At 45.9% G+C, this 25,457-nt stretch overlaps 1 protein-coding gene across 2 annotated transcripts; it reads left to right on the top strand.

Moving 5' to 3' along the window:
* The first annotated feature begins 268 nt into the window (after positions 1–268).
* Positions 269–24,874, top strand: CD5 (CD5 molecule). 2 transcript variants are annotated; one of them, XM_077820871.1, is made up of 11 exons: positions 269–409; positions 13,099–13,137; positions 15,286–15,570; positions 15,744–15,794; positions 17,494–17,808; positions 19,237–19,515; positions 20,111–20,242; positions 21,429–21,482; positions 22,672–22,794; positions 23,237–23,336; positions 23,521–24,874. In XM_077820871.1, the coding sequence occupies exons 1-10, from the start codon at positions 358–360 to the stop codon at positions 23,320–23,322; spliced, it is 1,416 nt and encodes a 471-aa protein (XP_077676997.1). In that variant the 5' UTR covers positions 269–357; the 3' UTR covers positions 23,323–23,336; positions 23,521–24,874. The 2 variants fall into 2 exon arrangements, with proteins under 2 accessions (XP_077676997.1, XP_077676998.1); XM_077820872.1 differs by having other exon boundaries at positions 15,289–15,570.
* Positions 24,875–25,457: the final 583 nt, after the last annotated feature.

A 25,457-nucleotide genomic window follows, 5' to 3' on the forward strand; every position in this document is an offset into this window, starting at 1 on the left:
GATACTCAGTCTACACTCGTGACACACACAGTGCTCCCCCTCTCTCCTGGCCCTGGGAATTCATGTGCTCGGGTCTTGGGGATACTGGCTGTGAGGAGGCATGAGCATGAACCTCATTACGAGACGTCTGCGCCTCTCTTGTGCTCGACAGGCTCTGTCAAGGAAGCTGGCAGGCTGGGCTTCAACTCAGCGAGCCGTGACGCAGAGAACCACAGAGGGAGGAAAAGCAGCCTCTTCCTCCCGGCCCCCTCCCTTTCCCCGTGCCAGGTAGCAGAGCCAGCTGGGGTGCAAACGCCCGGTCGCTCAGCCCCGAGCTCACAGATTCAGACGGGGTGGAGGAGGGAGAGACCCAGCCCGATGGGAGTCCAGCAGCCGGCATTCATCTCGTTGGTCTTGGTGGGGATGTGGGGTGAGTACTCAAACTGGCCTCTGCCATTCAGGGACTCAGCGCGGCTGCCCTGATCTACAGAGGAGTCCCAGTGTGTGCGAGCGCCCTTCCCTCTGCAGTCGGGGCATGCAGTAATCACACATCTTCTTGCCACTGCAGGCGTCCAGCCAGGGGAACCAGGGCAGGATAGATGAGGTCCTACTGAACTGGTGCAGAGATGCAGAGATCCCCTAGGTGGAGTGGTAGATTTCACCCTGTCCTAGCTTTGGTTTTCAGGAACTTAAAACAATGAGCGAGAGCCCCAAATGTGGTAAATTGGTATCACTCCATTGGTGTCAATGGACCAGATCCCTAATCAGTGTAAATTGGCTTTGCTCCATTGGCATCGATGGGCCAGATCCCCAAATGGGATCGATCTATCTCGCTCCACTGGGGCTGATTTACACCAGATGAGGAGTTCCCAAAGAACATCTGCTGTGTCTTTGTATTTGCGGCCTTGGTCGGGCATTGTGCTTAGCAGTTTAACATAATAACGATACGTCGTATTTACGTGGCGCCAAAGTGTGTTTGGTGATTTACTCTTCAACATAGGCTGATTAAAGGACTAAAAACCAAACATAGATGGTCAAACCATCAGCCAATAAAATGAGCAGAGCCCCATAAATGAAACCAGCCTGCTATTTAGCACTGCACCTTTTGAAATAAAGCAGGGCTCTAAACCATGAAGAAATATGAGGCTGAGCCTCAGCAGGTGTAAAAGGGCATTGGCGTCAATGGAGTTACAGTCAATCTGGGGATCTGACCCGTTGACTGCAATGGAGCTATGCAAATTTACACCGCCTGAGGATCAGGTGCAAAAAGCAGTTATGCCATGACTCCGTCTTGTGTAACTACCAGGTCCTCCATCCCTCCCTTTTGTCTATTTATCCACCAATTGCATCTTGTTGTAATCCTAGATCAGGAGCTCTCTGGGGCAGGAACTAGTCTCTCTCTCTCTGTTTGTTCAGCACTGAATACAGCAGGCCTTGATCACTGACTGGGCCCTGTAGCCACTTCTGCAATACAAATAAGAAGCATAACAACATGCAAAGTGGTAATTCTGTGAGTCCTGTAAAGCGTGTGAGCGAGAACTCGAAATAAGGGAAAGCAGCATCAGTTTTTCTTGAGTCATTTCAATCTGGATGTGCTGAGCTTCAGTTGGTCAGGAGATTTTCAGTGAAATGGTTTTTCACCGGAGAATGCTGATTCGTCAAAACCAAATATTTATGCAGGAAAGGAAACGTTCTTTGGGATGGTTGCTCAGGTCCAGGATGGAATTTCTGGTCAAAGCGAGAGACAGAGCCCCACCAGGGCCTAGCCAATAGCCTTCCGGTTTGGGCACTGCCCTGCAAGACGGCTGGTTTCAACTCGTTTATCCGAGTCAGGCAGAGCAGGGATTTAAACCAGCGCCTCTCATACAATGGGTGAATACCCTAACCACTGGCTTATTCTGGGGCCTCTCTTCCACTCTGTTTTTTCTGAAAAAAATTTGAAAAGGCCTCTCCTTTGTCCCAGTGCATCACAGGAACTTTTTTTGAAATCTCAAACACTGTTGCAGGACAGGAAAACCATTTCCCGCCGAGCTCTGTTGAGAATGTACTGATGCACGTGTCCCAAACACAGGGCGGGCGGGCTGGTTGCCCCTCTGTCTCCTTGTCTGGTCTCTCTGAGCGCACCTACAGCAGGTTTTGGGCCTCTTGCCCCCGTCTCAGGGTGGGATCTCACAATTCTTCCACTCTTAGACCAGGAGCTAGGAACACAGTCCCGCTTACACAAACCGGCTACCATCCTGCAGGCCCTACTGAGCTTGGGGAACCTATGACCAGGTATAGCAGCCAACAGCCGCCTTAAACACAGGATTTTTTATTTAGCAGCTGGAACAAAGCATGAGAGAAAAAGGGATTTGAAATCAACAGCCAGCCTTCGTGAGTGTCTAATTTAGGGTTTAAAAGGAGTTATTCAGAAATGCCACCTCAAATTCACACTCTACCTTATTAATCCAGAATAACTCTCACATGTGGACAAGCCCTTACCTAAGTTCTGCCATCCCACCATGGTGACTGAAGCAGGTCACATTTCCTCAAACACCCCGCAGACTCCCATGTCTCAATCTGGTTCCTTCTGGCATCCCTTTTTTAAATCTTGCCAAGATTTTTTGCTCCTGAGGAGGTTTATTCCAGGGTTGGTAGGTTTTGGCCCCTCTTGGCAAAACCAGTCCTGAAGGCTCAAAGGGGATCAAGCGAGAGCCACTGGAGCTAATTGCTCAGCATTGTCCCATAATGACTCTTAAGCGGCGAGTGATAGTGACCATCACAAACCACCTCCTCTTTCCTGCCTGACCCTGTGAGAAACAGACCAAAATGTCCATGCAGAAAACACCATCCTAATAACCAGGCCAATATACAATCGCTACAGGGTGCACCATATTCACCACAGTGCCACTAGGAAACCAGCCCTCCTGTTCCCCAGACAGCCCACGGATTGTGTCCAGATTGCACGGTCCGTCTAACTGAGGTCGTAAGCACCTTAGGGCGAGGGGCGCATATTCTGGAGGCATTGCGCAGGGCCCACTGTGCTGTCGGTGCTTAACAAATGTATAACAAACCTCCTCCTTGATAACAACAGCCTGGGGACTAATCCTACCCTGGCCCAGGCTGGGGGACCCAGAGGTGACTCGAGAAGAAGTAAATGTCTAGATCTTTTCCATCTCTTCTCTCTCTGGGACAACCTGGCTCTAGGGCTTTATTCAGTCCCTGTTTGGGCAAAATTTCTGCTGGGCTAGCACAGCACCAGTCAGGATGTAGCCCATTGACTTCAATGGGCGTTTGCCCTGAATAGTTATTTCAGGTCTGTAATAAGCCCCCCTCCCCACCCGCCAACACCAGCCAAAGAAGAAGCAGAGGAGGGACTCTGGAAGAGGAAGGGAAGAGGGGAGACACAAGACTTGACAAATTAGACTGCTGTACTGAACCAGCCTCTCAGCCCAGCCAGTCTGAACCTGAGACCCAATGGCTGGGAGGAAGGCAAGCTGCCAATCATCTGTCTGCCAATCACCATGGCATCTAGGCACCAAATACAAGATCTAAAGGCCTCAATATGGGGGTCAAACCCACCCAGACAAGGGCATGCATTAGTAGGAGCATTGGCAGCAGATCGAGGGAAGTGATTATTCCCCTCTATTTGGCACTGGTGAGGCCACATCTGGAGTACTGTGTCCAGCGTTGGGTCCCCCACTGCAGAAAGGATGTGGACAAATTGGAGAGAGTCCAGCGGAGGGCAACAAAAATTATTAGGGGGCTGGGGCACATGACTTACGAGGAGAGGCTGAGGGAACTGGGTTTATTTAGTCTGCAGAAGAGAAGAGTGAGGGGGGATTTGATATCAGCCTTCAACTACCTGAAAGGGGATTTAAAGAGGATGGAGCTCGGCTGTTCTCAGTGGCGGCAGATGACAAAACAAGAAGCAATGGTCTCAAGTTGCAGTGGGGGAGGTCTAGGTTGGATATTAGGAAAAAAGATTTCACTAGGAGGGTGGTGAAGCATTGGAATGGGTTACCTAGGGAGGTGGTGGAATCTCCATCCTCAGCGGTTTTTAAGGCCGGCTTGACAAAGTCCAGGCTGCGATGATTTAGTTGGGGTTAGTCCTGCTTCGAGCAGAGGGTTGGACTAGATGACCTCCTGAGGCCTCTTCCAACCCTAATCTTCTATGATTCTATGATCAAGGAGGGATCATAGAATCATAGAACTATAGGGCTGGAAGGGACATTGAGACATCATCAACTCCAGGCTCCTGCACTGTAGCAGGACCAAGTAAGCCTATGGCTCAGTCCATTTTCCCCTTTGCCCCCATTTATCTGATACACCTTAGGCCCCTCCCCCTCTAATTTTTCTCCCACTGGTGCTCAACTACCCTGGAGGCGGCAATCTCTTTGCATGGGGCCATATGTTGCCCGCTTTACTCACCCTAGAGGTGCCCAAAGGGGTCAGTGGGGCTCTGCGTGTGCCAGTGATGCAAGCCAATTTGGGTTCCAAACCTCGTCATGTAGCTAAGCCAGCCTTGCAAAAAACCATCAGGCACATTTGCCAACCCATGCACAAAATCTGCTAGCAGCCCTGAGTAATGAGAAAGAGAAATCTAACTCTATCGGACTCACCCCTCAGAAAAATAAAATAAAAACCACAATCACTGGCACCAGGAGAGTTGAAATCTGCAAGGCTGCATTAATAAAACACAGTCCTGGCCATTGGAAGCCACTTTGTCTTCCCCACCACTTGTCTGTTCACGCTCCTGCTGTGTGCCATGGATCAGGGCCCCGCTTGTGCTAGGCATTGTACAGACATGCATAACAAACAAATGGCCCTGCCTAAAAGCCTGGTCTACAGGCAGCTTCTGTACTGGTCTATCTATTTTGTTTAGAGGTTTGATTTTTACCAGCACAACCTCCAGTGTGGACACAGCTATACCAGTATCAAGTTACCTTATACCATTTTGTACTTCATTCCACTTCTCATAAGGAAATAAGCTATGCCGGTATAAGCACAGTTATGCCAATATAACGATGTCCACACTCGAGGAATTGTGCCCCTTTTAACTACACTGGGATTGTTAAAGCGGTACAACTTTCTAGTGTAGACAAGGTTAAGTATTGTCTAAATCTTAGACTGTGAGCATTCTGGGGCAACGGCTGCTTTTGTATTGTTTATACTGAGCCTAGTACAAAGGGGTCTTGATACCTGACTGGGATCTGGAAGTGCAATAGCAGCCATACACAATAATAAATCAAGATTGAATGCCTTTCTTAAAACTACACTCTAGCTCAACCACAAGAAATGTGCTTGATTCAGGAATCACTGGGTGAATTCCATGGCCTCTGTTATATTGGATAATTATAATGGCCCCCTTCTGACCCTAAAATGCTGATTTTCAGCAGGTCTTGTAATACAGGGAAAGTTCCAGAAGACTGGAAGAAAGCTAATGTTGTGTCAATATTTTAAAAGGATAAACGGGATGAATCGGATAATTATAGGCCTGTCAGCATGACATCGATCCCAAGCAAGATAATGGAGGGGCTGATACAGGACTCAGTTAATAAAGAATTAAAGGGAGGTAATACAATTAATACCAATCAACATGGGTTTATGGAAAGCAGATCTTGTCAAACTAACTTGATATCTTTTTTTTTTCTTTTTATGAGATTACAAGTTTGGTTGATAAAGGTAATAGAGTTGATGTAATATACTTAGACTTCTGTAAGGCATTTGACTTGGTATCGCATGACATTTGGATGAAAAATCTAGAAAGATATCAAATTAACATGGCATGCATTAAATGGATTAAAAGCTGGCAAACGATAGGTCTCAAAATGTAACCGCAAACAGGGAATCATCATCAAATGGATGTGTTTCTAGTGGGGTCCCACAGGATCAGTTCTTGGCCCTATGCTACTAACATTTTTATTAATGACCTGGAAGAAAATGTAAAATCATCACTGATAACATTTTCAGATGACATAATAATCCAGGAGTGGTACATAATGATACAGAGCAATCTGAATCACTTGGTAAACTGGGGGCAAGCAGACAATATGTGTTTTAATACGTATGCACCCGGGAACAAAGGATGTAGGCCATCCTTACAGAATGGAGGACTCTATCCTGGGAAGCAGTGACTCTGAAACAGATTTGGGGGTTATGGTGGATAATCAGCTGAACAGGTGCTCCCATGCGATGCTGTGGCCAGAAGGGTAATGCTATCCTGGGATGCTTCTATGGGAATCTCAAATAGGAACAGAGAGGTTTTTTTTACCTCTGTATTTGGCACTGGCATGATTGCTGCTGGAATCCTGTGTCCAGTTCTGGTGTCCATAATTCAAGAAAGATGCTGATAAATTGGAGAGGGTTCGGAGAGAAGCCTCAAGAATGATTAAAGAATTAGAACCCATGCCATATAGTGAAAGATTCAAAGAGCTCAATCTATTTCACTTAACAACAGAAGGTTATGGGTGAGTTGATTACACTCTATAAGTACCTACATGAGTGACAAATATTTAATAATAGGTGTTATGTTGTCTGGAGTCGCTCGTGATTAAGAGTGCCTAGTTCAGGGCAGACTGTCAAAAACACCCCAAACGGGCGGTACATTCTATAATTAGATTTCACCAACCCAGTACCAGAGTACTACAATAGTCTTATAATGGAGTTCACAGACAGTCCCCTTAGACTCTCCAGTCCATCTTGCTACCAAGGCAAGCTGGACTATGTGACAAATGGTCCCTTAAACCTAAATAAATCACAAAATATTCAGGTTACCTCCAGTCCCGAGAGACCAATCATTCACCCAGATCAATTTGTGTCTTAGATCTCACATCAAAGATAGTGCTGGTAGCCAATTCTAAAGTAAACTAACTAAAGGTTTATTAGCTAAGAAAAAGGAATGAGAGTTACTGAGAGGTTAAAGCAGGTGAAAATATCTGGACAGTCTATAATTCCAAATGGTAGCAGAGATGTAATAATCTGTCAGTTTCCCAAATAAAAGCAAACAAACAAAAGTCTCTCAGGACTACCCAGAATAACTCTGGAGATCTCCGTCTTCTTGTTCTGTTATTCTACCCTGTTAGAATCTAAACAGTCCAGAGATGAAGAATTTTTCCCTGTGTCCGTACTTATAGCTTCTCACAGAAACCAAGCTGACACATGGGCTCTTTCTCTGATGCCAGAGAATGAGGAGTGCACTTAGAGTCTTTGATCTCCGATCATCACACACAGTGACCACTTGCTTTGAAATTAGCACTCTCCTGTTAAAGTTCTTCAGTTGCATTCCACAAAGCTTCTTTCTCATTTGAAGGGTTATTTATAGGGCTGTCAATTAATCACAGTTAACTCAAAAAAATTAATCATGATTTTAAAAATAAATGTGATTAATCACATTTTAATTGCACTGTTAAACAATAGAATACCAATTTAAATGTATTAAATATTTTGGATGTTTTTCTACATTTTCATATATATTGTATTCTGTGTTGTAACTGAAATAAAAAAGTGTACAAAACCAAAACAATGTAAAACTTCTGCGTCTACAAGTCCACTCAGTCCTTTTTGTTCAGCCAATCACTACGACAAAAAAGTTTGTTTACAGGAGATAATGCTGCCCTCTTCTTAGTATCATAGAAGATTAGGGTTGGAAGAGACCTCAGAAGGTCATCTGGTCCAACCCCCTGCTCAAAGCAGGACCAACCTTAATTAAATCATCTCAGCCAGGGCTTTGTCAAGCTGGGCCTTAAAAACCGCTAAGGATGGAGATTCCACCACCTCCCTAGGTAACCCATTCCAGTACTTCACCACCATCCTAGTGAAATAGGTTTTCCTAATATCCAACCTCGATGTCCCCCACTGCAACTTGAGACCATTGCTTCTTGTTCTGTCATCTGCCACCACTGAGAACAGCCTAGCTCCATCTTGTTTGGAACCCGCTTTCAGGTAGTTGAAAGCAGCTATCAAATCCCCCCTCACTCTTCTCTTCTGCAGACTAAATAAGCCCAGTTTTCTCAGCCTCTCATCATAAGATATATGTCCCAGCCCCCTAATCATTTTAATTGCCCTCTGCTGGACTCTCTCCAATTTATCCACATCCTTTCTGTAGTGGAGGGCCCAAAACTGGATGCAATACTCCAGATGTGGCCTCACCAGTGCCAAATAGAGGGGAATAATCACTTCCCTCGATCTGCTGGCAATGCTCCTACTTTTGTAGCTGGCATTGCAAAGTATTTACATGCCAGATATTCCAAACATTCATTTGCCCCTTTGTACTTCAGCCATTGTTCCAGAGGACATGCTTCCATGCTGATGACGCTCGTTAAAAAAATAATGTGTTAATTAAATTTGTGACTGAACTCCTTGGGGGAGAATTGTATGTCCCCTGCTCTGTTCTACCCCTATCCTGCCATATATTTCATGTTATAGCAGTCTCAGATGATGACCAGCATATGTGGTTCATTTTAAGAACACTTTCACTGCAGATTTGACAAAACCCAAAGAAGGTACCAATGTGAGATTTCTAAAGATAGCTAAAACACTCGACCCAAGATTTAAGAATCTCAAGTGCCTTCCAAAATCTGATCAGGACGGGGTGTGGAGCATGCTTTTAGATATCTTAAAAGAGCAGCACTCTGATGCGGAAACTACAGAACCCGAACCACCAAAAAAGAAAATCAACCTTCTGCTGGCGGCATCTGACTCAGATAATGAAAATGAACACGCATCGGCCCATCCTGCTTTGGATTGTTATTGAGTAGAACCCATCATCAGCATGGATGCATGTGCCCTAGAATGGTGGTTGAAGCATGAAGGAACACATGAATCTTTACCATATCTGGCATTGACGCTGGCTACAACAGTGCCATGAGAATGCCTGTTCTCACTTTCAAGTGACATTGTAAACAAGAAGCGGGCAGCATTATCTCCTACACATGTAAACAAACTTGTTTGTCTGAGCGATTGGCTGAACAAGAAGTAGGAATAAGTGATTTTGCAGGCTTTAAAATTTTACATTGTTTTATTTTTGAATGCAGTTTATTTTGTACATAATTCTATATTTGTAAGTTCAACTTTCATGATAAAGAGATTATACTATAGTACTTGTATTAAGTGAATTGCAAAATACTATTCCTTTTGGTTTTTTACAGTGCAAGTACTCGTAATCAAAAATAAATATAAAGTGAGTACTGTACACTTTGTATTCTGTGCTGTAATTGAAATTAATATATTTGAAAATGTAGAAACCATCCAAAATATTTAAATAAATGGTATTCTATTATTGTTTAATAGTGCGATTAATCGTGAATAATTTTTTTAATCGCACGATTAATCATGATTAATTTTTTTAATCGCTTGACAGCCTTAGTTATTTAGTTACAGGGGTGCACACAATATAAATGTTTGCCATTACATTATAACAGGATACAAATAAGTGATAACAATGCATGCAGCATCCCTTTTGTTTTCATGAAGTTCAAACACCAAAGACATTCTTATACATTTAACAATCACTTTGATCTATACTAATACACAAGTGGGTCGGCCTGGCTTCCAGCTCTGCATTTGTAAGTGTTCAGTGAAGCCTGGGGCGTTGGCATGTACTGGCACCTGGCCTGCCTGCGTCACAATGGGCTCTTCAGTCTAGCAGAGAAAGGTAGAACACCGACCCAATGGCTGGAAGTTGAAGCTAGAAAAATTCAGACTGGAAAAAAGGTGTCAATTTTTAATGGTGAGGGCAGTTAGCTAGTGGAACAATTTACCAAGGGTTGTGGTGGATTTCTTGATCACTGACAGTTTTTAAATCAAGATACAATGTTTTTCTAACAGATCTGTTCTAGGAATTATTTTCTAAGGCCTATGTGGTACAGGAGGTCAGACTAGCTGATCACCAGTAAATCTATAATGTCACGCTAGTGCGGAGGGCCTGCCCAAGATCCCATGCCCTATTTATATTCTGTGTTAAGGATACTATAGGCCAGATCTTCAGCTGAGGTAAACTGATGTAGCCCCATTGACTCTAATGGAGCTAGGGCCTATTTATACCAGCTGGGCCACTGATTTCATTGGAGTAACGCTGATTTCTACCAGCTGGGGATCTGGCCCATTGAGTCCAATGCAGTTATGCTGATTTGCACCAGCTGGGGATCTGGCCCATTGATTCCAATGGAGCTATGCTGATTTGCACCAGCTGGAGATCTGGATCCAAGTATTTAAAAATAACCAAAAATTCAATATTCAGGTGCGACATGAGCGGGAAAGTGCATGGAAACATGGCCCGTTCCTCACGGTGTCTTTGAATCACCTTAGATTGTCTCTGCACCAGTCCTGTGAGCATTGCACAGCTGTGGGAGAGTGAGGGGGGGGATGGTCTATTCTGCTTCTGGCAACATCAGCAGGCTTGCCCGCTCTGGACTCTGTATTCCTGGCAATGACAATGGTGCAGGAGGCAGGAACGGCTAAGCTGGATTTCCAGATCCCGCAGGGAGCTTGTTGCGCTTATGGCGGTTAGAAAAATCCACCGTGAATTTGCGAATTGAGCACGTGGTATCTAGACTTGTGGGTGGGAATCAGTGTGGAGCCCGTGATCTCCTTGGAACAGACTGACTAGAACCACAGTTTAAATAAGAAAAGGAGTACTTGTGGCACCTTAGAGACTAACCAATTTATTTGAGCATGAGCTTTTGTGAGCTACAGCTCACTTCATCGGATGCATACCGTGGAAACTGCAGAAGACATTATATACACAGAGACCATGAAACAATACCTCCTCCCACCCCACTCTCCTGCTGGTAATAGCTTATCTAAAGTGATCATCAAGTTGGGCCATTTTCAGCACAAATCCAGCGAAGACTGTGTGCTCTGAAGATGTCCTTACTTTGCTGCCCACTCCTTCCTCAAGATCACGGCTGGTAAGGGTTTCCTGGTGATTTTCCAGACAGAGCCCTTGGGGTAGGAATCTGCCTGCACTGCACAACTTCCCATCAGCTTCAGTGGCACACAGCGAATCAGAGAATGCATTTAGTTTTGCTGGAGCTTTGCAATCCTTCTTTCAGCTGCCCCCACACCCTCTGCAGCCTTTGGTGATCACTGAAGGTGTTGGAGCTGCTACCATCTCACTCCAAATACTTTCAAGCAAGCTGGGCCAAATTTCCTTTAAAATGGGGTTTTCAGATGTGAACATGATCCCACTGGGGTGCTGGCAGGGCTTGCACCCAGGGTCTTCTGCACTAAGGACACGAGCTGCAGGAGTGAATCCTCCCCCTAGAAGCAGGGCCAGACTCATAAAGGTCTGTAGGCCAGCCATTGGCAGGGCATGTGTCACAGACACTGAGAGGCAGGTTGGGCTAATGGATAGGGCCACAGATGGGAACTCAGGAGACGTCATGTGACACTTCCCAGGAGTTTCCAGGGTTGTGAGGCACCTCTCCCACCACCTGCCCTTAGCTTGAGGGAGCCTTGTCTGTGCCTGCCAGGGGTCAGGCCCCTGACTCCTCCGCCCACGCAAGCACTGCCCTCTCAGTCTACACAGCCCCACTGTCCCTCTGCAGGTTAGCAATTGGCACAATCCACCCCCAAGTCCCTGTGAGCATCTCCCTGTAGTGCCCAGCCCTCAGTCCACTGGACACTCACAGACGTCACACAGCTGCTGTTCCCAAAGGAACAGTATCCGGTAGCTTCCCAGTTACACCTCGGATCACCGCTCGGCTCAACTCACAGTACGTCAATACGTTTATAGGGAAATCAAGGATAAGTGTATTTAACAAGGAACAGCGGTTCAAGTCATAGCAAGTAAGTAGAAATATTGGAAATGATTGGTTACATGTCAAATAAAACCACCTCCTGCTGTCCAGGCCTAGATTTAACAAACAAGACACTTTTCTGGCTGATGAAGTTTAGCTCACCCAAAGTCTTTCTCCCAGCACCTAACAACCAGGCCAGCTAAACAAGCATGCTGGTGGCTTTTCCCGTAGGTGATGGTTAATGGGGTACCTCTCTACCCCCAGATAGAGTTCCAACCACCCAGTGTCTTCACTTGTAAATGGGGTACCCCCCTGCTGCTTGTTATTGCCTGTCTAGAATCAATCCTGGAGACTTTGTTATTTCTTGATTAGTATTTGGCTCAGACTGTAAATAGTTGTTCATTGTGAAGCAAACAATACCCAATTTGCATATAGCCAGACAGATAAATAAGTGTCTCCTGCTGGAAAGAAGGTTGTTTGTCACCTTTTGGTGACCGGCCCTAAGTCACAAACCCGAAGAGCCTAATTTTCAGAATATATAAACAGCACCTTACATATTATCCATACCTACATTTCACAGTGGTGATGCTGATCAGCGTGACACAAGCTTTCAGCAGAGCCCTTACATGATGCCCTCTGATGAACTATTATGTAGAGACCAGACCCACGGGATTCCTGGAACCCTTAGGCACCCCTGTATCCTCTGCCAGTAGGCATCAAGAGGTTGCTGCCCCACACCTAGCTTCTATCCCCAGCTCTCACCTGCTGCGTGACCTTGGGCAAGTCCTTTCCCCTCTCGTGCCTCAGTTTCCCCTCCCACCCTTTCCCTGTCTTGTCTCGCTAGACTGTAAGCTCTTTGGGAGCAGAGACTGTCTCTCACTATTTGTTTGTACCATGCACCACAGGGCCCCAGTCTCCACTGGGGCTTGAGGTGCTTTTGTAATATAAATAATAATAATTGAACTGTGGATCAGAAAAGGCCCCAGACATGGAAGTAGCAGCAGCTCTATCACTTAGGACATTTAAAACAGGCTTGATATAGGGAACGATTCTGTACTGGTCTCATTGGGCCCCAAGAAATCCTTTGCATTGCTGAGGCCTGATAGTCTGTGCTTAGCTCCTTTCGGAGAGGGTATAGTTTGTGGTGTGATGGTTTTATTGAAGGATAGCGAAAGCTCTTCCAAAAATGTTGCAGGGATGGACAGAAGATGTAGAGGAGACTGTTCTAGCAGGAAATGTCCCTCAGCGGGAGCATACTTTAGAACCAGGTGCCAAGGTTCACTGGCCAAGGGGAATGGCGCAGCATTAGCTGCCTGTTTCCTAATGAGAAGTAGGTTTGAACTGTAGTCATGGCTGCCCTGCCCACTTCACTTCTTCTGACAGTCTCTTCTCTTTGCAGTGACCTCCTACCACAGTGGAGAAGGCCAGAAACCTGCAGGTCAGTGCATCTGTTGAAGCCTCTTTCAAGCCATGTTGATCTTGGATATAAAATAAAATCCAATCAGGCAGCCATCAGTTACTTAGCTTGTCAGCAACCGGCTTAGTGTTCTGTGGCATCATGAGATAGACTTATGCTGGGTTCCTGGCCCTGGTGTGGATATGGCCCCAGGATGTCATTGCAGCAAGGGTTATGCAACCAGGCATAGCGCCCCCTCGTAGCCCTGGGATGCCTTGGACCCTGAGAAATCTTTGCGGGAGGATTGAATCAAGCAACCCGGGCTCCGATGACTATATTTACCCCTCAACACTTCTGGGGCACACAAGCCTCAGCTACAGAAGGGGGAGGGATAGCTCAGTGGTTTGAGCATTGGCCTGCTAAACCCAGGGTTGTGAGTTCAATCTTTGAGGGGGCCATTTAGGGATCTGGGGCAAAAATTGGGGATTGGTCCCCCTTTGAGCAGGGGGTTGGACTAGATGACCTTGGGTCCCTGATATTCTAAGTTTTCCAAAAATGTCTCACCATTGCAAACAGCTCCACTGAGGTTAGCGATGTTGGGAGCCCTAATGCAGACATACTGCTATCTGCCGCAGGGCTTTTAGCATCATGTCTTCTATCGCTGATCAGCTCAAGGCTAATCCACCTGGCAGCCCATCTATCCCAAGGCTCCCAGTGTTTTAACATCATGGAGCTGCAACAGCGTCGGCAACATTTCTCTAGTATAGACCAGCTAGACAGGCAGGCCTTCTCCCCATGCACACTAGTGTGTCTACACGCTCAGAGAGAGACACACACACTACTACACATCTGAGAGTCATACAAACAAACGAGCACCATTTCCTTCCTGCTCTGCTTCACAAAACACCTGCTGACATTTCAGACAGCACTGGAGCAAAGGGAACTAACAGGAGACGAGTGAGTTGAAGGCTAACTTCACTGCAGAAAAGGTGGGGTTTACATGGGGATAATTAACGTGCATTCACTAGCCTACTGTAAAATCCTAGTGGAGACAAGGCACCTGTAGCTTTTACAAGGGTAGGGTCAGCACTAGAGCGCAGAGAATTTTTTTTTCCTTTGGTGAATAGTAAATTTGCAGAAAAGTGCATTTTTCAGGGCACCAAAACCATTCACAAAATTGTGTCAAATTTGGTAAATAGCGTTGGCTGAAAAAAATGAATTTTTTTTTTGGAAAATGTCAAAACAGTCCATTTTAGCCATTTCAAAATGATGTTTCCTTTCAAATTGTTTGCGGCATTGTTGTAGCCGTGTTGGTCCCAGGATATTAGAGAGACAAGGTGGGGAAAGTAATCATTTTTATTGGATTGACTTGTGTTGGTGAAAGAGACAAGCGTCTGAGCTCACACAGAGCTCTTCTTCAAGTCTGAAGCTCTGTGTAAGCTGGAAAGCTTGTCTCTCTCTCACCAACAAAAGATGGTCTAATAAAAGATATTACCTCCCCCACCTTGTTGCATTTCAAAGTTTAGCTACATTTAAAAACAAAGGGTGAAAAACACCCAAAAAGGAAAATTAAAAAAAAATTCATTTGAGATTGAATGAAACATTTAGTTTAACCTGAAATGAAACAAAAACTAAAACAAATGTCATTTGGGGTCAAAAACAATGTTTCAATTGACTTGAAAAGATTTGTTGTTGTTTAATTTCAGCAAGAAAAAACAGCAAAATTTGGTTTCAGTTCAAACCAAACTGATTTTTTTCCTGAGTCTTTCAGGTCAGCCCACAAACTGCAAAATCGATTATTTGCTTAGCTTTGGTCAGCACTATCTCCCCCGCTGCCTGTAGTCAATCTTACCTATTTAACAGCTACAGTGCCCTGTCTCCACTGGAACTGGACAGCAGGGGAGCTAACATGTACTGGTTATCCTGCCATAAAACATACACTTTTTTGTTTCAGAGTAGCAGCCGTGTTAGTCTGTATTCGCAAAAAGAAAAGGAGTACTAGTGGCACCTTAGAGACTAACCAATTTATCTGAGCATAAGCTTTCATGAGCTACAGCTCACTTCATTGGATTTTTACACTTTTTTGTGGCAAAGACAAAGCTAAAGGGAGGGAGACAGACACAAGGGGAGAGAGAGGAGAGATTTCCTAAACACTGCTCTTCTCTCTAACATGCTGTTTTACTTTCTCAGCAGAGTGGACCATGAGACTCACAGGCTTTCACTGCAGATGTTCTGGCCTGCTGGAGGTTAACCCTAGGGGCCACTGGGAGAGAGTCTGTAGAAGTGGTTGGAACCAGACGGTCACAAAAATGGTCTGTGAATGGCTGGGCTGTGGCTCCCCCTCCAGTGAAATAGTCTCAGAGCAGAAACCCATTGAAGGGATAAAGCTGAGCTGCCAGGGGAATGAGGCTGCCCCCAGGAACTGCCACTGGGAGAAATCCAACTGCACGCAGGTTCTGACCGTGGTCTGCAAAGGTAGGTCTGGTCTTCCCTGAAACCTTCCAGCAAGGGAATTTATCTTTTTTATTTAATTTCTCGCTGTGTCTATTCAGTGAACATAACATTCTTCCTGACTGTCTCCCTTAGAACTTTGCCTGGGGCTGGGTCTGCACCCTACTAAAACATTTTGGACATCCTTATCATTTCAGATCCGGAAAAAACCACCACTGCACCACCAACAACTACACCAGAACCCACCGGTAAGGAAACTCCACACATCCAGGTTCACCAAATCCATTCAGATCCACATTCACTCTTCTGATAGAAATGGTTGCAAGTTACCACAGTTAAAGGTGATCATTAGGAGAGAAGATGCAAGAAATCAAAGGAGTCCCTTGGTGAAATTAGCATCTAGCAAATCAAAGCAAATGCTTCTTCGCACAGTGAGACATCTATCCATGGAACTCACTGCTGCAGGAGGCCGTCTGTGTATGGGTTTTTAAGAGAGACAGATGATCTTATGATGGATAATAACATTTGTAGGGAGGCCAGCTAAAATATGGTAATTGTCTTTCATGCTTCAGGGGCATAAACAGATGTCTTCTGCGGCTGGAATGTAATTCCCCTTTCCCACCCCAATGAACAGCACTGCACATTGGGCAAGCTGGATTATGGGGGTTTCACCTGGCCCTGAAGCATCACATAGAGGCTGGTAGTGGAAACACAGTACTGGACTAGGTGGACAGCTGTCTGAACTGGTGCAGCAGGAGGCAGGATATTGAACTCTGTGGATCAATGGTCTAATCTAGTATGGCATTGGCAGGGGGTGAGATATTAGATAAAATAGGCCAATGGTCTCTTATGGTAAAGCAGGGGAGGGAGCAGTAATTAGATCTAGTATGGCAAATCCTATGTTATTCTGATTATTAGCAAAAAGAAAAGGAGTGCTTGAGGCACCTTAGAGACTAACCAATTTATTTGAGCATAAGCTTTTGTGAGCTACAGCTCACTTCGTCGGATGCATACTGTGGAAAATACAGAAGATGTTTTTATACACACAAACCATGAAAAAATTGGTTGTTTATCACTACAAAAGGTTTCCACCTGGGGGTGGGGAGAAAACCTAGATTTGTGCTGGAAATGGCCCACCTTGATTATCATACACATTGTAAGGAGAGTGATCACTTTAGATAAGCTATTACCAGCAGGAGAGTGGGGTGGGGGGAGAGAAAACCTTTTGTAGTGATAAACAACCAATTTTTTCATGGTTTGTGTGTATAAAAACATCTTCTGTATTTTCCACAGCATGCATCCGATGAAGTGAGCTGTAGCTCACGAAAGCTTATGCTCAAATAAATTGGTTAGTCTCTAAGGTGCCACAAGTACTCCTTTTCTTTTTGCGAATACAGACTAACACGGCTGTTACTCTGAAATCTGATTATTAGATAGATCTGTATCGTGATTGATAGATAGATCGATTATATTTTCAATTTAATGGGCATTTGGGTGATTTAATTTAAATTATTGATGAAAACTCTGCTCAGGAACTGAACTACCCCACAGGGTCACAGCAGCCCTCTATGGCTGAGCAGATGTGGGCTGGAAAACACCCCCAGAGCTGTTCCCATTGTGTCAGGTGTAGATGAAAAGCTGGAATAAGGAAGGTGGTGGGAAGGGATATGCTGTCAATGCAGGTACGTGCCCCCAGTGGGATTTCACTTACCCACTGGGCCCAAGCTGTCTCCTAACAATCACCCACAGCTTACCACAGCTGGAGTCTACCAGGGTATGCCTATCAGATGACTAGGGAGAGAAAACACCAAAATACTCCCCTGGTTAATGTGACCAAAAAAAGCAGCAGAAAGGCATCCCAGGACCTTTATCACAGGCAATGTCGGTAAATTATGTGAGATGATGTCACTGTCTGTAACAATCCCCTTCTCTTTGTCCTTCTCCCAGGCCCCCCCAGGATGCGGCTGGTCGATGGGAAGTTCTACTGCTCAGGGATTGTGGAGCTCTACATGGGAGGCCACTGGGGAACGGTCCAGTCAAATCCAGAAAATGAGACAGAGCTGGCCCGCTGGGTTTGCCGGAAGATAGGCTGCGGTGATGCCTTAGAGCAGAAAGATCGGTCTTTCTTGGTGCAAAATGAAAGGCAGCATCTACCTGTCCACTGGGAGATGGTGGCTTCATGTGGAAGTGACTCTATCCCAGACTGTTTCAACAGAACCAGGAACTCTCAGGACAAAACTCCAGCCTCTGTCATCTGCTCCAGTGAGTGAGTCCATCTTAGGACAGCCAAGTCAAGTTCCTTTTCGCTTTCCTCTCCTGCCACGTTTCACCTTTACTCCTGTGCATTCTAAAGAGGCCAATCCATCCCCGCAGCCCATTTATTGCACAAGGTGGGCAGAGGGGACTTACCCCACTGGCAGCCTGCATGGCCATGAACCTAGTGTCAGATTGTGGTACAACATTTCCCGAATAGCAACGAAACTCCTCAAAAATATCCCACTCTCTTCTATCTCCATGCCTGCTGCTGGCCTCTGCTGCCTGTAACTGCCAGCAGTTTTGACCCTCACCTCCTCTTTTCCTCCCTCATCCCTTAGTATGCAAATCTAAAAGTGTCAAGATTGGCATCACTTTTCCACACAACGGCATCCTCTGCATTAGCCTCAGAAATGCCGACTGTCAGTCAAAATTATTACCAAGTTTATTTCTAGTAACAACTACTTCTGACCCTGAGAATTTTCAGACTCTTGGGTTGAGAACAGTGCAAGCCAATGCAATGCAACACTGTACAAATGCAATGCTATAGGTTAAAATGCAATACAAGGCAAATATAATATAAATACTCTGCAGCACAATACATGGCAATGCAATGCAATATGATGCAATCCGGTTGAAATACAGTACCATAGATAGCATCCATTGCAATGCAAGCCTATATGATACAATACAGTGCAATTAATATCCCATATGATGCAGTACAATACTACTTTACTAATACTCTGAACTTCTCTAGCCACTTGTAGATGAGGATTTCCAAGCACTGTTCACACATTAATCATTAACCCTTATAATTTCCCAATGAGGCGTGATTATTGTCCCCATTTTACAGGAGGCAAAACCATAGACTTGCCCCGGATCACACAATGAGTCAGGATTGGAACTCAGAGCACCTGCCACCCCAGCCTGGGGTCTAACCAACAAACCATGAGATCACTAGAATGGATAGGAATTTAGTGCAATATCACGAGCTGTGAAATGCAGCAGTGAATGGGGTGGTTTTCATGGCCACGTATACCACACAAACCACTATTAACTAGCAGCATTAGGTATGAAATGCACTGGAACCCCATCAGTCTGCCCATTGTTGTTAATTATTTGCAGCACCTGAAGGCCTTATATGAGATCAGGATCCCACTGTGCTAGGCGCTGTATAGACACATCATGAGAGACAGCTTCCACCCCCAAGAGCTTCCATTCTTACTGCACAGGACAAAGGATGGGAGGGGACACAGAAGTGAAGTACCTTGTCCATGATCACCCAGCAGATTAGCGGCAGGGATGGGAACAGAATCCAGGTCTCCCCATTGGCAGGCTAGTGTTCTACCCACTAGGCCACATTGCCTGTAGTCAGCTGGGTCATTCAGATATCCACTCGCCTGGGGTCTCACCAATCCCTGCTTGTCTCCTCCCCAGGTTCCCAGCCAAGGGTGATGCGAAGGCTTGGGGACAGCCAGAGCCCCTGTGAAGGGGTCATGGAGGTGTTCCATGAGGGGAAATGGGAAGTGCTGTGCGATTCCAATTCATGGAAGAAATCTAGGGGGCAGCAGGTGTGCCAAGAGTTGCAGTGCGGGAAGCTCTCCTTGAGCGTCCAAGTCCCAGGTGCCAAGACACGGGGAGTGTCCTGCAGCCAACAGCACCTCCAGGAGTGTTCCACTTTCAAAAGAGAAAGCTGCTCCAAAACGAGAGTCACGTGTAAGCCAACAGGTTCTCTTGTGTTTTAGACCAGTGCTTATCCCTCATGGGATAGGACCACTTTACATCAGGAAACAGGTCGGTGATGACCCTTTGGCTAGGTCATCCATGGGGATGGAACAAAGGATCTCTGGATCTCACATGAGCTGCTACTCGTAGGCTAAAGAACTAATGCCATTAGCCTGGCGGCAGTAGCAGACTCATAAATCTTTTACGTGGACCAGCCACTCAAAAGGGACAAAGACCCACATGTGGCTGATGTACTAAGGAAATGGGGAGGAAGAGAAATTTGCCTGATCTACAGTCAACCTTTGCAAATTGCTGGGGTTGGAAATTGGGTAGAAGGTGGTGTTTAGGGGCAGAAGATGGGAGTTGAGTGAGATTTGCGATATAGATTGGGAGCTTGGGAAGGGCTTGGCATGGGGATTTTGGGTTGTAATTGAGTCTTTGGGGCGGAGTGGAGGGATTGGGGTTTAAGGTGGGACTGTTCTCCTAGGGATCACCAGAGGCTGGCTAAGCTGTCAAACCTGTCCGAAGCACTGGCATGTCTCTGGAGAGATGGGAATTAATCAGTAACTGCAACTCCTTTTCCCAGGCCAGAATTTCAAGCCACGCTCAGCTGGGGTGGGAGCAGGAACCATTGTGAGTATCCTCCTGGCTCTGATCCTCCTTGGAGTTCTCATCATTATCTGTGGACCTCCCGCCTACAAGAAGCTACAGAAGAAATGTATGTGACAAACTCTTGCTGTAGGTGTGAGACCACTGATCCTGTTGTCCTTATACCATAGCATGTCTGACTCCCTCAGCTTCAGTCCTCCAAGGAGTCTAGGGCAAGTTCTCATCTCACTCACACAGCTGGGAGTCACTGTCCCTCTAGCTCTTATGTCTATTTCCCGTCTTCTTCTCTCTCTCTTTTTCTCCCAGTCTCTTGCTCTCTTCCTCCTGCTCTGTTGCTGGCTGTCTTCCCATGCCCTCCCCTTCTTTTGGCCTCTTTCCCACTCCATTACCTCTGGAGCGGTGGCATCACGGAGCTACATTGGCTGATGTATTGCTCTTAAACAAAAGGCGTTTTATATATCGTCCCTTTGAGGATTCAGGAGACACACACGCATTTCTCCTGTTGATCTTGTACATCAGTTTTTGGAATGTGAGTTCCTGAGTCAGAGGGGTTTCCCAGACTTTGAAACACACCACAAATGCCTCTCCTCGAGATCCGTAATTGTCTAGCCCACACAATGCAGGCAAAATAAAAAAGGAGTTCAGAATGGAAAAGCCTCTTGAATCACCCAGTGTTGTGTATTTCACAGGCTCTTGAGAGGCTTAGACATGGAAATGACACAAAGGATCAGCCAGGCCCTGTCTTATCCAAATGATTTCTAGCATCTCAAGTGTCTAGCCAGGAAGCAGAGGGATTATTTGATGTGGCTTATGGGGCTAGGAGGAGACAAAAGGGAAATTAAGGCAGAACGTCCAGAAAAAAACTGCTCCTGACAGCGAGATCAATCAGGATGGGGAATAGTCTCCAAGGGAATCCCCATTGCTGGAGCTGTGTGAAATCCAAATGGACAAAGCACTAGAAAGTGCACTGTAGGGACAACCCTAGGACAAGCTGATCTAATGGGGCTCTCCAGCCCCTAATGCCTGTGATTCTGTGATGCGTATAAAGTGACAGACTGGTCTGTACCCATCTAACTTCACCCTTCCCTCCTCCACTGCACTTATCATAGAATATCAGGGTTGGAAGGGACCTCAGGAGGTCATCTAGTCCAACCCCCTGCTCAAAGCAGGACCAATCCCCAGTTTTTGCCCCAGATCCCTAAATGGCCCCCTCAATCACAACCCTAGGTTTAGCAGGCCAATGCTCAAACCACTGAGCTATCCCTCCCCCCCATTGCCTCTCCCTCTCTTTGCAGACTCCAAGAAGCAGCAGCGCCAGTGGATAGGCCCAACTGGATTACAGCAAACTGGTAAGGAGCAAGCACAAGACAGAGGCAGGTCTCTGCAGATCACCCCTAACACTCTCATCTCTTCAGCTTCCTCTGAAGCATCTGATGCACTGCTGCGGTCAGTTTGATCTCAGGCACACAGGCCCCCTGGGCTCCACAACTCAGCAACAGGATGGCTATTGTTCAGCCTGAGGGTTAAGTGGTTTATAGCCAACAGCCACCACAGGTGCTGAGGTTTCCCTCTGATCCCACCATTTCACCACCTTCATTCAGGCTGTCTGAATGATCACAGGGCCAGAAAACAGCCCAGGTACAAGACGTGTCTGAAGCAGAAAATAAGGCCGAGGCCTCAGGAACTTCATATGTGACAGGGCTCTGGGACGAAAGATCCTATCCAAGCCCTTGAAATGTTACTAAGTATCCCAGAACACTGCATAGAAAAGGTTGTACACCCACCCCTGAAATGCAGCCATCTCTGGGGTGGAACACAGCAGCATTGTACTGCTTTAAGGAGGCACAGTGAAGGATAATCTCTCCCATTGAAACTGCTGGGAGTTTTAGGCAGGGAGAACGTCATTACCCAGCTTAAATGACATTGGGATTTTAATGACCACAAGTGGTCAGGACTGGGGCTTTATACCTCAACCAACACAACACCCCCTCCTCACCAGACTAGTGGCTGGTTTCATACTTGCTCAGAAGGAAGAACGCCCCCTATTGAGCACTTGTTGCAGGACTGTAATTCTTAGTACCATGCATGACTCACCACTATCACGTAGTGGGATGCGTAGTGCAGCATCCCACCTTGGGCCCATGCTGACTCAATGGTTCTTTAGTGACTCAGATGGGAAAGTTGAGTCACACACCGATTCCAGTGGCACAGTACACTTCCACTGTGTTCCCGCACTGGTTCAGTTCTTACTCAGCCCCGCTGACTGACAAACACTGGCCGGTTTGGGAGGTGCTACTGGCGGCTGGCGAATGAGGGTGAGGAGTTTCAACCACGGCTTTGGGGGAAAATGTTGAAAAAAGACTCGATATTTTGGTTAAACAATAAGACACTTCTGCAGCTCAAAAGGAGAGGGAGTAGGGATGGTCTAAGTATACTTAATCCTGCCTCTGCATGGGGGACTGGAGTAGATTCTTACATTGCTATGATTCTACCTTAAAGATGCAGTGACTAACAATTCTCCATTGTGCTGCCATCTAGTTTCATTCCATCGCAACAGCACTGTCACTCTCAGGCCCCGTCAGGAAGGTCAAGGCGCACAGGGCGAAGACAATGACTATTCTCAGACCCCTAAGAAGAACTCCTACCTTTCGGCTTATCCAGGTAAGAGACAGCACAGTGTATAGTGACCAGGTATGACACAAAAAAAGAAGTGGACAGGTAGGAACAAGAGAGCAGGGAAGGGAGACAGTCAGGCCTGCTTTGCAGAGATGGACTACAGTGTTTCCCTAGAATAGAGTGGGAATCACTCTAGAGGGGTTCTTCTTCCACTCTGTAGCTTCAGGCAGATCAGTTAAACTCTCTGTGCCTCAGTTCCCCATCTGTAAATGAGGGGTAGTAACCACTTTTGTGATAGCTGGCTGAAAGGCACTTATGTGAATGCATGAAGTAGTTGTTACCTCTTAGATTTTTCCATGACTTAAGAGGTACTGGGGATGGAGGACCTGATATTCATTCCTACACCCCTGGTACTCCTCACAGAGGTCATTAGCACCTTGATCTCTGGCTGTGTAGTGAAGAGAGTGATGGTTTCTTCCTTTTACAGCTCTGGAAGGGGCGATCAGGTCTTCCAACCCTCCAGACAACTCCTCCGACAGTGACTATGACTTGCATTCTGCTCGGCGACTTTAGCCTCTTTCCCCCAGGTAAGCCATTCCCTAACCTTGGCACTGTATCACCAGGCTGAGCCATTCCCAAATCATGTCATCACCAAACCCAAGCAGGGGAGGGGAGGCCCATGAGAGCTGAATCAATAGCTGTGTTTGTGCTTCTTAAAATTCTGGCAGCTGTTAAGTGATTTTCTACGTGGTTCATTTTCTTGCCCTGCAGACAAGACAACTTGAAAAACGGACAGAAGAGAAGAAAAAAAATATCTGAGACGATCCTGCACTGGAATCATTTCCGTGTTACTACATGCAGCTGTAAAGGCTTTTCCCACACTGCCAGAGACATGAGATGGGGGAATCTGTACAGCCCAAATTACACATCCCTTTCCATGCATAGGGGCAAAGAGAATCAGGATGTCTGCCTTCTTTTCCCCCTAGTGACCTTTGGCAAGTCACTTAGGCCCAAAATTTCAAAAGCACCCCTAATTGTGCGTGTCTCTATTTTTTGGTGTACAGCTTCAGACCCACCGGACCTAATTTTCAGCGGTATTGAGCTGAACTCAAGGGGCCTGTGTGTTTCATGCTAGGCATCTAAAATTTGGGGCACCCATGATCAGTGGATTTGATTTTTATATGTTGGTCATTAACCTCTGTATTCTATTCTATTCAGGTTCTTGTACTATGCCCATCGCTATGGTATGTGAGCACCTTCCTATGACAAATTCATCTAGCATTCATTGCTTGTGGTTTCTTCTCCATTCCTCTCACTGGGAGGAAATGTGTGTGTGTGCTGAAGTTGATTTGTTGTTGTTTGTTAAGGGCAGGCAAGTGTAAGAACTGTGCTTTACATTTGGGCTGTGAAGTGCTGGTGTTTGTTTACTTAAGATATGTCCACATAAACTGTAGTATAGATGCTTCCAACATTAATGGAAGGGTTTTTTCCCATTGCTGCAGTTAATCCACCTCTCCGAGAGGCAGTAGCTAGGTCGACAGAAGAATTCTTTCATCGACCTAGCTGCTTCTACAATGGGGGTTAGGTCAACCTAACTATGGTGTTTGGGGTGCGAAATTTTTCACAGCCCTGAGCAATGTAGCTAGGTTGATCTAATTTTTAAGTGTATACCAGGCCTTAGTCCCTGGAGGAGTGGATTGCAGAGTCTCCATGCCTGCTCTTGCACTCTAAATCAGTGGAATACTTCACTATCTTCCAAGGATATAGTGAAGCTAACTTCATTATTGTCTGCAAGGTGCTCAGATGCCAGAGTAATAAGCACCATGGAAAAGATTAGGAATAAACTGTCTTCTTACGTCACTTAGGAAGCTGTGATGATGCATGTTTGGCTCAGCAAATGGCTGGATGGTTGAAGTACCCGAGGAGTACAATATCCTGTGGTAATGTGTATGTGAGTGGGGCTGGTGTGTATGTGTGGGGGTGTGCGTGGCTAGGTTTATGAAGAGAAGGCATATGTAAGATTGAGGCAAGCTGGATGTGTGATGAGAGTGGGAGGAGATAATGCTGAACACAAACATGACTGAGATATTTAATAAGCAATAACAGTTGTAATAAAACTTTTTTTCTAGTAGTTATGCTTCTTTTTTCAATACAACAGAATGAGCTACACACTCTGGGGTGGGGGTGGGGGATTAAGGCACTCATCGTGGTTCTGCCACAAACTCTCTGGGTGACTGTGGGAAAGCCACTTATTCTCTCTGGACCTCAGTTTCCCATCTGTAAAATGGGGATAATAATACTTCTCTTGTCTATTTATAGTGTAAACCCTCCAGAGCCGGGGCTGTCTCTTACTTGGTGCATCTCCAGTGCCTAGCACAATTCAGGCACTATTGTAAAACAAATTAAGAAGAAGATTTTCCTAAAACCTGGTTCTGAAGTGACATGGCAAAAATGGCATTGTCAAGCTCCATGCTTATTTCTCATGGTGAATTTCATATCAGTTCTCTCAGATGACATGAGAAAAGATGTTTCTACTAAGCGCCACAAGCTCAGCCAGTTATCTGACAGTTAAGCTGGGATCTTACTGGCTTGCATAACGCTGACAATAAAGATTCAGCACCTGGAATTTAGCTGATGTATGCTGATGATGCCAGACCCAGAACAGAATTCAAGTAAGTCTTCCAAAGCTGAACAGGGACTAAGAAGTC

The sequence above is a fragment of the Eretmochelys imbricata genome, chromosome 6 (genome assembly GCF_965152235.1).
Source record: "Eretmochelys imbricata isolate rEreImb1 chromosome 6, rEreImb1.hap1, whole genome shotgun sequence".
NCBI lineage: Eukaryota > Metazoa > Chordata > Testudines > Cheloniidae > Eretmochelys > Eretmochelys imbricata.

Excerpts from the sequence above, each read along its gene's own strand:
- CD5 (XM_077820871.1), top strand. The coding sequence starts at position 358 with ATGGGAGTCCAGCAGCCGGCATTCATCTCGTTGGTCTTGGTGGGGATG. Across the intron at positions 15,795-17,493 it reads AACTACACCAGAACCCACCG|GCCCCCCCAGGATGCGGCTG; the intron begins GTAAGGAAACTC and ends TCCTTCTCCCAG. Across the intron at positions 21,483-22,671 it reads AACTGGATTACAGCAAACTG|TTTCATTCCATCGCAACAGC; the intron begins GTAAGGAGCAAG and ends GCTGCCATCTAG.